Here is a 13,434-nt window from a genome sequence, read left to right on the forward strand (position 1 = left end):
ACTCAATGCAACATGTACTCAATGTAAAGTGGCGATCTGGGTTTCAAACATCAACAATGTGGGCAGACCGCCACTGTTTTGGAAAACAGCTGAGGGATGGGGCTGTGTTGAAACTATACAGTGTTTGTTTACATTTACATTGTTTACAAACAATTAAGTAAAACAAACGTTTGGGTTCTGATGGGGTAAGACAGTTGAACTAAGCTCATGATTCATTTATACATTATATTCTAAAATAATAAGTTGCTATATATAATTCATTTAACAGTCTGAAAAGGGATGTACCAATCCCAGATTGCCCCTTTAATCTAAAATCGATTTGTTTCGGTCAATGTGGTTTCAAATGGATCCGTGTCTGTCTGTCTGTCTGTGTTTCAGCTTCTCTGTGACGATGTGACTGGCCTGAAGTTCAACCCGGTCCTGTACCCCAGAGTGAGTCTGCTCCACAGTTTCCTTTCAGCCAGGCGCTTCCACCTGTACTACAGTAGCCATAGAACCAGGGTCATATTCATTAGGTCATGCCATAGAAATATAAATAATTTTCTAGCATTTTCAAAATGTTTTGCAATGGAACACAAGTGTTTCTTATTGGACAAGTCCAGGTAGTCGCTCCCTTTTACAGTCCCTTTTCTTCCGTTTGCTGCCTAATGAACTTAATCCAACTTCCACCTGGTCCACTATACAGCCTGGTCCACCCTGTTCTCTCTTACTGATATGGTGTAGGCAGTGCTAAAGATAGATCTGATCCAGGACCTGTTCATCACTTCAGAGGTCATTTGGATGATGGAGCTGCTTGTTGTGCCTCTGCTCCGGGTCCTATAGAACTCATCTGTTATTATGACAGTCTGCTCAGACTGCTCACCCTCCCCTCTGCTCCCATCCCCCACTGGTTGCAGCTGACTGCCTTTCAGAATGGCTACAATCAACCCACAGTGGCCCTGGGTCGTATTCATTAGGGCATGCAACGGAAAACATTTTGTAGCTGAAAACGGAAAAAATGACCTCCCCAGACGTGATAGACACTACATGACCAAAAGTATGTGGTTACCTGCTTGTCGAACATCTCATTCCAAAATCATGGGCATTAATATGGAGTTGATCCCCCCCTTTGCTGCTATTACAACCTCCAAATTACTGGGAATGCTGCTATAACAACCTCCACATTACTGGGAAGGCTTTCCACTAGATGTTGGAACATTGCTGTGGGGACTTGCTTCCATTCAGCCACAAGAGCATTAGTGAGGTTGGGCACTGATGTGGGACGATTAGGCCTGGCTCGCAGTCAGCGTTCCAATTCATCCCAAAGGTGTTCGATTGGGTTGAGGTCAGGGCTCTGTGCAGGCCAGTCAAGTTCTTCCACACCGATCTCGACAAACCCTTTTTGTATGGACCCCGCTTTGTGCACGGCGGCATTGTCATGCTGATACAGGAAAGGCCTTCACCAAACTGTTGCCACAAAGTTGGAAGCACAGAATCGTCTAGAATGTAATTGTATGCTGTAACGATAAGATTTCCCTTCACTGGAACTAAGGGGCCTAGCCCTAACCATGAAACACAGCCCCAGACCGTTATTCCTCCTCCACCAAACATTACAGTTGGCACTATGCATTCGGGCAGGTAGCATTCTCCTGGCATCCGCCAAACTCAGATTTGTCCGTCGGACTACCAAATGGTGAAGCGTGATTCATCACTCCAGAGAACACGTTTCCACTGCTCCAGAGTCCAATAGCAGCAAGCTTTACACTACTCCAGCCGACGCTTGCCATTGCTCATGGTGATCTTAGGCTTGTGTGCGGCTGCTTGGCCATGGAAACCCATTTCATGAAGCTCCCGACGAACAGTTCTTGTGCTGACATTGCTTCCAGAGGAAGTTTGGAACTCGGTAGTGAGTGTTGCAACTGAGGACAGACGATTTCTACACGCTACGCGCTTCAGCACTCGGCGGTCCCGTTCTGTGAGCTTGTGTGGCCTACCACTTCGCAGCTGAGCTGTTGTTGCTCCTAGATGTTTCCACTTCACAATAACACCACTTACAGTTGACTGGGGCAGCTCTAGCAGGGCAGAAATTTGACGGACTGACTTGTTGGAAAGGTGGCATCATATGACGGTGACACGTTGAAAATCACTGAGCTCTTCAGTAAGGCCATTCTACTGCCAATGTTTGTCTATGGAGATTGCATGGCGGTGTGCTCGATTTTATACACCTGTCAGCAATGGGTGTGGCTGAAATAGCTGAATCCACTAATTTGAAGGGGTGTCCACATACTTTTGTATATATAGTGTAAATATCTGCCCGAGTTATGGAGGGACTTTATCACATAACTGGATATTATATGTACATACACATCCTTATAATTGTTTTGTTTTGGTTTCAGGGCTCTCAGTTGATAGTAGGTTATGACGAACATGAAGTGAACAACACATTTAAGTTTGGTGTCATCTACCAGAAGTTTGGTCAGGTGAGTGTGATATGCAGGTTTTTATTGCCAAATGGTGTTTCAGTTTATTCCTTATCTGTAAGCTGCATTGTGTATGGAACCCCATACATTAACATCTCTCCCTTTTAATCTTCTCCCCTCATCCCTCTCTCCTCTCCTCTCATTGCTCCATCCTAGACGTCAGAGGAGGAGTTGTTTGGGAACAACGAGGAGACGCCAGCCTTCCTAGAGTTCCTCAGTGTTCTGGGAGACAACATAGAGCTGAACGACTTTAAGGGGTGAGAGACATAGATACAACTCTACTACGACTCTACTACTGAGAGAGAGAGAGAGAGAGACATAGATACAACTCTGCTATGACTCTACTACTGAGAGGGAGAGAGAGAAAGAGAGAGACATAGATACAACTCTGCTATGACTCTACTACTGAGAGGGAGGGAGGGAGGGAGGGAGAGAGAGAGAGAGAGAGAGAGAGAGAGAGAGAGAGAGAGAGAGAGAGAGAGAGAGAGAGAGAGAGAGAGAGAGAGAGAGAGAGAGAGAGAGAGAGAGAGAGAGAGAGAGAGAGAGAGAGAGAGAGAGAGAGAGAGAGAGAGAGAGAGAGAGAGAGAGAGAGAGAGAGAGAGAGAGAGAACTCTGCTACTACTCTATTACTGAGAGAGAGAGAGAGAGAGAGAGAGAGAGAGAGAGAGAGAGAGAGAAAGTTTGACACTATATATATACTGCTACCCTGCTACCATTCAGCATGAGTAGGGCCAGGAGTTTTCCCTGTCAAGTGATCAGGAAATGCTCCTGGCCCTACCCAATAATTTAACGTCATGGTAATGATAATCATGTTGTGTTGTCACTGTGCTCCTAGGTTCCGTGGTGGTCTGGATGTATCTCATGGTCAGACAGGCTCTGAGTCCATCTATACCGTCTTCAGACAGAGAGAGATGATGTTCCACGTCTCCACTAAGCTACCCTTCACTGAGGGAGACGTACAACAGGTACTGAACCCGCTACACCACACACAGCATAATAACAGTGGTTACAGTATGTGTTTTGTGTGTGTTCAGTGTGCGGGTCACTCATAAACACCCTCTGTTTCCTCATCCCTCTCACCCCACACCATTCCTGTACATTTTGTCTCTAATAATTGTGACTAATTAGACTGTATAACATACAGTCACAGTCCTAAGGTGTTTACAGAACACTATGCTCTTGTCCCTCAGCTCCAGAGGAAGAGGCACATAGGAAATGACATCGTGGCGGCGGTCTTCCAGGAAGACGCCACGCCCTTTGTGCCTGACATGATCGCCTCCAACTTCCTCCATGCGTATGTGCTGGTGCAGGTGGAGAACCCTGGTACTGAACACACCACATACAAGGTCAGTACTATAGCCTACTATGAACCTAACAGGCTCACTGTGATATTTGCAAAGCGGAGATGGCCTTTAAGGCATGGATATTATGTAACCGGTGTGAAATGGCTAGCTAGTTAGCGGTGAGCGCTAGTAGCGTTTCTATCGGTGACGTCACTCGCTCTGAGACCTTGAAGTAGTTGTTTGCTTTGCTCTGCAAGGACCGTGGCTTTTGTGGAGCGATAGGTAGCGATGCTTCAAGGGTGACTGTTGTCGATGTGTGCAAAGGGTCCCTGGTTCAAGCCCAGGTTGGTGCGAGGAGTGGGACTGAAGCAATACTGTTAGAATTACATAAGCCAGACTCTCTACACAGTAAATGTATGACGTGAATTGCTTTGTGTCGGCAGGTGTCTGTTACAGCGAGGGAGGATGTACCTCTGTTTGGCCCACCTCTCCCCAATCCAGCGGTCTTCAAGAAGGTAAGTAAGAGAAAGAGAATTACAGAAAAAGATACAGAGAGAGAAAGAGAGAGATTGAAGGAGAGTGAAAGTTTCCCACTGTTATTTACAGTGAAAGTTTGATGAGAAACCTGCCATAATTTACAGTTTATTCAGCAGAAAGTATTCATATTGCTTTACTTATTCCACATTTTGTTGTGTTACAGCATGAATTCAAAATGGATACAATTATATTTACACACAATACCCCATGACAAAATGAAAACATATTGTTGCAGTATTACTTTAGTGTCTTGTTGCAAACAGGATGCATGTTCTGGAGTATTTTTGTTCTGTACAGGCTTCCTTCTTTTCACGCTATCATTTAGGTTAGTATTTTGGAGTAACTACAATGTTGTTGATCCATCCTCAGTTTTCTCCTATCACAGCCATTAAACTCTGCAACTGTTTTAAAGTCACCATTGACCTCATGGTGAAATCCTTGAGCGGTTTCCTTCCTCTCCGGCAACTGAGTTGGGAAGGACGCCTATATCTTTGTAGTGACTGGGTGTATTGATACACCATCCAAAGTGTAATTAATAACTTCACCATCCTCAAAGGGATATTCAATAGGTGCCCTTCTGGAAAACCTCTCTGGTCTTTGTGGATGAATCTGTGTTTGAAATGCACTGCTCGACTGAGGGACTTTACAGTTAATTGTATGTGTGGGGTACAGAGATGAGGTAGTCATTCAAAAATCATGTTAAACACTATTATTGTACACAGAGTGAGTCCATGCAACTTAAGCAAATATTTACTCCTGAACTTATTTAGGCTTGCCATAACAAAGGGTTGAATAAAACAATTCTAAAAACAGAATTCCACTTTGACGTTATGGGGTATTTTGTGTATAGGCCAGTGAAACAAAATATCAATTTAATCCATTTTAAATTCAGACTGTAACACAACAAAATTAGGAAAAAGTCAAGGGGTGTGAATACTTTCTGAAGGCACTGTTTAATTCCTTTTCGTCCCGTCGACTCCAGACGACCAGATGATGATGAGTATGGTGCTGATGAAAGTCACCTCTCCCACTCCATCCACATCTTCCCCCCCTCCCCTTCTACTGTCTCCCCAGGGTCCTGAGTTCCGTGACTTCCTGCTGACAAAGCTGATCAATGCGGAGAACGCCTGCTACAAGTCTGACAAGTTTGCCAAGCTAGAGGTGAGAGGGGCAGATGACTCAAGACACCCTGGATGTGTTGCTCAATCTCTTTCATCTATCTCAATCACCTCTACTACTGCTTCTTAAATGATACATGGTGGTGTTGTTTTTTTGCGTGTGTGTGTTTGCATCTGTGTGGGTCTGTGTGTCTCTATGCATATGTGTGTGAATGTGTCTGTGGGTGCTTGTGTTCCAGGGGCGGACGCGAGCTGCGTTGCTGGATAACCTTCACGATGAGCTTCACAGACAGACCCAGGCTACACTGGGGCTAGGCCAGGCTGGGGAGGAGGACAAGCTGGAGAACGGGGGCCATGGGGGACTGCTGGAGTCCTTCAAGGTGACTCTTTAACACCGTTTCTTTACCTCATCATCTGACGACATGTCTCTTTCACCTATCTAGTTGTCTGCTGCTGTTGTCTCTCTCTCTCTCGCTCTCTCGCTCTCTCTTTCTCTCTCTGTCTCTCTCTCCCACTCTCTGTCTCTCTCTCTCGCTCACTCGCACACACACAGACACCCTCTCTCTTTCTCTCTTTCTCTCCCTCTCTCTTTCTCTTTCTGTCTCTCTCTGTCTCTCTCTCTGTCTCTCTCTTTCCCTCCCTCCTGCCACGCTGCTGTTGATTGAGATTAAGGGATGCTAATCATCGTACCACCTTACCCGTCTTTCTCCATCTCTCTTTCCCTCACTCCCTCTCTCCCTCTCTCCCTCCCCCATCCTCCCTGTCTGACCATATGGTGTCTCTCTGTCTGTTCACAGGCAGTTTGGAGGTATGTGTTGCATGCCACTCATTCAACCACTGGGGGTGCTGTGCTCATCGCTACAGCAGCAGTCACTGTTTATTACCTGTCGTCGCAGATACTGTATTATACTGATTGAGAATCAGAACAAAGCATATTGAAAGCATCTCCAAACATTGAAACACTCAATAAACACTGTTTCTGTGGTTTTGTTTGTTGTGTTTTATGCCCTCGAGACTAACGTTGAAACACACCGTCCCTATCTCCCTTAGTCTAACCTACTAGTGATGACACATTATCATAAGGCTTCTTATGATTTCCTTTACGATATAAGTGAACTAAAATAGTACCCTAGTACACAGTACCTCATTATCAGTAATATTCAGTGTTGGGGAAGCTACTTTGAAAATATAGTTTACCAAGCTAACAATTACTTCACATTGGAAGAAGTTAAGCTACACTAAAGCTACCCTTAAGAACAATATAGTTTACTTAACTAAAGTTACTTTGAAAAAGTAGTTCACTACATCCAAACTACTTTGTGATACATTATCATAGCTAAATCTGAAATGTCATAGACTACATATTGCAAAAACAGATCATTCTGGAGTCAGATGTTAACAGAATGTGTAATTTAGCCTATTAAACATGTTTCAACTGAAGATTAGGCAGGTCTGATGCCGAAAAATGACCTTTTTGTCTACTTTACCCATATTTTATTTTTGCAAAAGAAGTAGTGTGTAGTTCCACTATGTAAAACACTACTGAAAACACTACCTAGATTAGAATTTAGTTCAACTACCACCTAGCTACTACAAAATGTAGTTGAATTACTAGTTGTAGTTCACTATTCCCCAACACTGGTAATATTACAGTCATATCTCTCACTAACCATGCACCGCACTGCACTCCTTATTTCTCTGTGTAGAAGAAGTGCACTCTCTGCTGACAGTATATTGTAATAGCAGGTTTGATCTTTCCTATGAACATAAATCTGATTTGATCAATATCAGATACATTCATCTTACCCAACCACATTATCAATAGAATACAATAAAATAATCTATAATACAAACCTAATCTGGCGTCATTTGGTCATATGCTCAATGTTTACGTAGTCTGTCCACAGGAGTTTATTACACACCACACTCAAAGAGCTTTGGAAATTGATGAGTACACAGATAGAGTATAGTTGCAGGATGTGGACCGGTTTGAATCCCGGGCCAGGCGCTGGAAAAAATGGGGTGAATTGATCTGGCAACTGGAGGGCTGCTGGGTTCACATCCTAAAGATATTCCCCATACAGTTGGGCCCTTAAGCAAGGCCCCTTTACCCCACAACATGCTCTCCATCCAGGGGTGCTGTGCTTGTCTCAACTGTGTGCTGAGACAATGACTGTACTCATTTCCCTTCTCTTCCTCTGTCCTCTTTTCTCTTTTCTCTCTAACTCCACACCGCTCCCTTTTAACCTGCTCCCTCCTCTGTCCCCGTCTCTGTCCCTGTCCCCTAGCGTGCGATGCGCGTCCGGAGTCACTCCATGGAGACCATGGTGGGGTCCCACCGTCACCGGAGTCCAGGGGTGGGAGGGGGGGTCCCGGCCAGCTTGAGTGGAGGGGGGCTGCCACAGAGCACCGAGTGCACAAAGAGTACCTTCACGGTGAGCAGGGTGGAGGGGTAGGAGTGCTTGAGGTCATAAAGTAATATTTACACACAACTAAAACTGGACATACACATAGTCTTGGTACATTGCACGTTTTGCAAAAATTTGCTCAAATGAGTCTTATGATATCAACATGTACTTTTGCAAACAGTCACATCCATGTAATATAATCATAATATCAGTGTGCTGATGTAATTTCAACTGTTTTATATGTGAAGGGTAGTGGTCCATCACGATGTAGACAAAATCTGCCTTAATTGAGCTCAATCAGCCTCCTAATGCTGTATATTGCCTGCTTCTTAATGGTATTGACTGTGTGTCTCCCTCTCCAGCCACCAGTGCTGTCAGCCAAGTCTCCTCTAAAGAGTCCAGTGAAGCGTCGTTCAGGTCTCTTCCCCCGCCTCCACTCAAGCACAGAGAGCCCCTCGGACAGACACACACGCAGGTCAGCAGGCTTTCCATAGCCTGGTCCCAGATCTGTTTGTGCTGTTTTGTTAATGACCATATGAGTTGGCAAGACATCACAAACAGATCTGGGACCAGGCTGTGCATTACATTTTACATTTTAGTCATTTAGCAGACGCTCTTATCCAGAGCGACTTACAATGTTTTTAGTTTTTTTGTTATTTTCATACTGGCCCCCCGTGGGAATTCAGGTCATAATACTGAAGCTTGTGTTACAGTGCATTGTAAAGTATTCAGACCCCTTGACTTTTTCCACATTTTGTTACGTTACAGCCTTATTCTAAAATGTATTACATTGCTTTTTCCCCTCATCAATCTACACACAATATCCCATAATGACAAAGCAAAAACAGTTTAAAAACTGAAATATCACATTTACATAAGTATTCAGACCCTTTACTCAGTACATTGTTAAAGCACCTTTGGCAGCAATTACAGCCTCGAGTCTTCTTTGGTATGACGCTATAAGCTTGGCACACCAGTACTTGGGGAGTTTCTCCCATTCTTCTCTGCAGATCCTCTCAAGCTCTGTCAAGTTGGATGGGGAGTGTCACTGCACAGATATTTTCAGGTCTCTCCAGAGATGTTAGATCGGGTTCAAGTCCGGGCTCTGGCTGGGCCACTCAAGGACATTCAGAGACTTGTCCCGAAAGCCACTCCTGCGTTGTCTTGGCTGTGTGCTTAGGGTCGTTGTCCTGTTGGAAGGTGAACCTTCACCCCAGTCTGAGGTCCTGACCGCTCTGGAGCAGGTTTTCATCAAGGATCTCTATGTACTTTGCTCCGTTCATCTTTCCCTCAATCCTGACTAGTCTCCCAGTCCCTGCCGCTGAAAAACAACCCCACAGCATGATGCTGCCACCACCATGCTTCACCGTAGGGATGGTGCCAGGTTTCCTTCAGACGTGATGCTTGGCATTCAGGCCAAAGAGTTCAATCTTGGTTTCATCAGACCTAGAATCTTGTTTCTCATGGTCTGAGAGTCCTTTAGGTGCCTTTTGGCGAACTCTAAGCGGGCTTTCATGTGCCTTTTACTGAGCAGTGGCTTCCGTCTGGCCACTCTACCATTAAGTCCTGACTCCTCCCAGACCAAGGTTCTTCTCCCCCGATTGCTCAGTTTGGCCGGGCGGCCAGCTCTAGGAAGAGTCTTGGAGGTTCCAAACTTCTGCCATTTAAAAATGATGGTGGCCACTGTGTTCTTGGGGACCTTCAATGCTGCAGAAATGTGTTGGTACCCTTCCCCAGATCTCTGCCTCGACACAATCCTGTCTCGGAGCTCTACAGACAATTCCTTCGACCTCATGGCTTGGTTTTTGCTCTGACATGCACTGTTAACTGTGGGACCTTATATAGACCGGTGTGTGCCTTTCCAAATCATGTCCAATCAATTGAATTTACCACAGGTGGACTCCAATCAAGTTGTAGAAACATCTCAAGGATGATCAATGGAAACAGGATGCATCTGAGCTCAATTTCGAGTCTCATAGCAAAGGGTCTGAATACTTATGTAAATAAGGAATGTAGCTCAGTTGGTAGAGCATGGCGTTTGCAACGCCAGGGTTGTGGGTTCGATTCCCACGGGGGGCCAGTATGAAAAATAAAAAATAATGTATGCACTCACTAACTGTAAGTCGCTCTGGATAAGAGCGTCTGCTAAATGACTAAAATGTAAATGTAATGTCAAATGTATTTCTGTTTTTATTTTGAATACATTTGCAAAAATCTAATCTGTTTTTGCTTTGTCATTATGGGGTATTGTGTGTAGATTGATGAAGAAATTGTTTTATTTACACAATTTTAGAATAAAGCTGTAACGTAACAAAATTTGGAATAAGTCAAGGGGTCTGAATACTTTCCGAATGCACTGTATGTCATTGTGTATTTGTTCTATCTGCTAACTTGGTCTGTTTGTTGTTGCAGTGACCAAAAGACCCCAGACATCTGCCCTCTTGGCCAGGAAGGGAAGTCAGAGACGTTGTCTAACCCCAGCTCACCAGAGATCTGCCCCAACAAGGAGAGGTGAGATGAACTACAACCAAAATACTGAACATGAACACACAATGTGTGCATGAGGTGTGCATATGCTTTGTAAACCTCCCCTCCCCATACCCTCCCCTCCCCTCCCCTCGTCTCTCCTCCCCTCCCCTCTCCTTTCCTCTCGTCTCTTCTCCTACCATCCCCTCTCCTCGTCTCTCCTCTCATCTCCTTTCCTCTAATGCGGTTCCTCTACCTCCTGTCACCAGGCCGTTCCTCAAGCTGAAGGACTGCAGCAGCAGCAGACACAACATCTCCCGCTCCTCCTCCAGCACCAGCAGCTTCAGCAGTACCACCGGGGAAGGAGAGGCCCTGGAGGAGCTTGACACTGTGAGGGCCTGCGGCCACTGGGGAGACAGGGGGCTGGGGAGGGGGAGGCCCTGGAGGCATTGTGCTGCGGAGCGTATGGAGGATGGACAGGGGTTGGGGATAGGGAGTAGGGAGGCACGGGGACAATGAGTCAGTGGGCTGGGAGACAGGGTGACAGGTGGCTGTAGAGCAGAGGGGTAGGGGAGTGGGGTGTGTTGAGGTGGGCTTGGGTGGGCTATAGCATTTCGATCAGGACTGGCAGGGTGCTTCTGGCACATAATTGGGCAGATCATAGGCCTGTGGTGCTCAGAAGTTGTGGGATCCAAAATGATTAACTGTATAAGGACCATGTTTGTTTTATCATTAACTGCATGAAGGCATCAACAAATTACACAGTTGGAATGATTTGAGATGATTTGGCAGTACTGAGAGAAGAAATAGAGATGGTGCAATATCATGACAGCTGGTGATTAAGTCAATTATGGTTTCTGTCACTCTCTTTCGATCATATTGTGTTGGATGTCAATTACGCACGCTTGGCAAAGGATGAGAATGTCATATAATGATTGTATCATACACACATTACACACACACACAGATCAGTGTTTACACACAAAAAAACAGTTGTTTACAGCTCAGTTAACCTAAGGCTGGAATTTGTGTGCCCCTCTGGAGCAGTTTGGGGGATAAGTTCCTTGCTCAAGCGCACAACGGCAGCACAGTGCTGAAAACCGACCATCTGTAATAAATCCAGCTGAAGTCTCTTAGCTGTAGTCTGTAGTGTGTGTGACAGTAGAATGATACAGATGGATGTCTACCCTAGCCCTGACAGCTCTTCCTCATCTTCATCTTCTCCCTCCTCTTCATCCTCTTCCTCTTCCTCTCCCAGGGAATCCACCCGTCCATAGCCTCCTCGTCCGTGTTCAGCCCCTACCCTTCCCTCAGCGTGGAGAGCCAAGGCTCGGCCACCCCCCTCATCATGTGTCGCAGTCCCACAGGTAAACATCCAACACTACACCTAGGTGTGACTGACTGGGATCCAAACCCGGGTCTCCTGCACACCACAAGACCATGTTAGCCCTCTGGGCTAAAGTCTAGGCATTCTGCAAGTCATCAGGGTTACTCAACACACAAGCATGGTTTTGAACCATCTCTGTTATATAGGTCTCTATACCCTCTGTATTCATCTCTTACACTGTAGATTACAATGGTGGGTTTGTTTACATTCTTTACTTGAACTATCCGGAAGCACACATGGTACTTTATTGTTTGCGAGTATGTTGTCTCAACCTCAATGTGTGATTGACACTCAATCATAGAGTATATATTTCTCTGATAATGGAGGCTTTGTCTTATTCTCCCCCCAGATGTAAAGAGTAAGATGTCTCCCAGGTCAAACTTGAAGTTCCGCTTTGACAAGATGAGCCACTCCACAACTGTAAGTGATGTCTTACTGTGCTGTTCTGAACTGTACTGTACTGTACCGTACCGAACTATACTGTACCGTACCGTACTATACTGTACTCTACCGTGCTGCATGTGTGATAAACACACTGCTCAGTGAATGCAGTCTTGAAGTGACCCACTGTTCTCCTCCAGAGTCATTAAGATATGATAGGTGGATACAGGATTAGGGACAGTAGCTTGTTCCTGTATCACAGTCCCTTCACTACACTGTCTGCTCTGCATCCCTCATCTCTTATCTATAGCACACTATCTAGCTAGAGATCCTGCATTAACCTATCAGCTTGATCTCTCATTAGAATATAAATGATGATGATGATGATGATGATGATGATGATGATGATGATGGTATTGTTGTAATTGGACATTTCTGTTATTTTCTATTGCAGTCCGAGTAGAAATCTGGATTTTCCAAAAAAGGAACAACACTGGCTGTTGGAGCAAAAAACATTCACAACATCAACAACGCATCACAATGGAATCACAAAATGTACTTAACTTCATGACTAAAGGGAATTAAGTGGACTAGCTAGTGCATAAGCGCACACACGTAGACAGATACTGAGCTGGAAAGGAGGGAGAATCCTGTGAGTCTGAACTAAGAAGTGGTGAAAAAAAGGTTCCTCTCAGTCTCTCTCTCTCTCTCTCTCTCTCTCTCTCTCTCTCTCTCTCTCTCTCTCTCTCTCTCTCTCTCTCTCTCTCTCTCTCTCTCTCTCTCTGTCTCTCTCTCTCTCTGTCTCTCTCTCTCTCTCGACATATCTGGTTCAGAAATAGCTCACAATGATAGGTGCCATGTGTTGCTGACATCACACCACATCTTTATTGGCCGCTGGTCTGATTAAAATACTCATCTGTAACATTAACCTGATACAACAACTAGACAAGGCAAGGTTTAAAGGTCCAATGCAGGCATTTTTATCTCAATATCATATCATTTCTGGGTAACAATTAAGTACCTTACTGTGATTGTTTTCAATTAAAATTGTCAAAAAGAAACAAAAATAGCTTCTTAGCAAAGGGCAATTTCTCAAGCAAGGATTTTGCTAGGACTGTCTGGGAGTGGGGAGGGGAAAACTGAAAATTAGCTATTATTGGCAGAGAGGTTTGGAACTCTCTTTCTTATTGGTCTATTAACCAATTTACTGCATGGTGATGTCACCATGGAAGGCCAAAACTCCATCCCACCAGAACAGGCTGAAATTTCAGGCGGTCTTTTCAAACAGCTCTTACACTAAAAGGGCATTATCATCCTTTTCACTATTTCACATAATTATTCCAACCTCATAGTGTGGAAATATATATAGAACACAGGAAAATGTCATTTTTGACT

The 13,434-nt window shown here is 44.9% G+C and overlaps 1 protein-coding gene across 5 annotated transcripts in view; it reads left to right on the forward strand.

The window, feature by feature from the left end:
- LOC311101712 (rap1 GTPase-activating protein 2-like) overlaps positions 1–13,168 on the forward strand; it is a 90,224-nt gene extending 77,056 nt beyond the window's left edge. For 3 of the 5 annotated variants that reach the window (XM_084142873.1, XM_084142874.1, XM_084142875.1), the window contains 9 exons: positions 379–432; positions 2,376–2,459; positions 2,616–2,716; positions 3,295–3,424; positions 3,650–3,805; positions 4,186–4,257; positions 5,354–5,440; positions 5,637–5,777; positions 6,195–6,382. In XM_084142873.1, coding sequence (XP_083998999.1) covers positions 379–432; positions 2,376–2,459; positions 2,616–2,716; positions 3,295–3,424; positions 3,650–3,805; positions 4,186–4,257; positions 5,354–5,440; positions 5,637–5,777; positions 6,195–6,314 — 945 coding nt within the window. In that variant the 3' untranslated portion in view covers positions 6,315–6,382. Of the gene's footprint in view, positions 1–378; positions 433–2,375; positions 2,460–2,615; positions 2,717–3,294; positions 3,425–3,649; positions 3,806–4,185; positions 4,258–5,353; positions 5,441–5,636; positions 5,778–6,194; positions 6,383–7,685; positions 7,833–8,167; positions 8,281–10,217; positions 10,317–10,540; positions 11,097–11,529; positions 11,639–12,007; positions 12,079–12,493 lie in introns of those variants that run through there. The other 2 variants (XM_084142871.1, XM_084142872.1) reach the window with 2 other exon arrangements.
- Positions 13,169–13,434: the final 266 nt, after the last annotated feature.

Source organism: Coregonus lavaretus (assembly GCF_964263955.1).
Source record: "Coregonus lavaretus genome assembly, chromosome: 26".
Taxonomy (NCBI): domain Eukaryota; kingdom Metazoa; phylum Chordata; class Actinopteri; order Salmoniformes; family Salmonidae; genus Coregonus; species Coregonus lavaretus.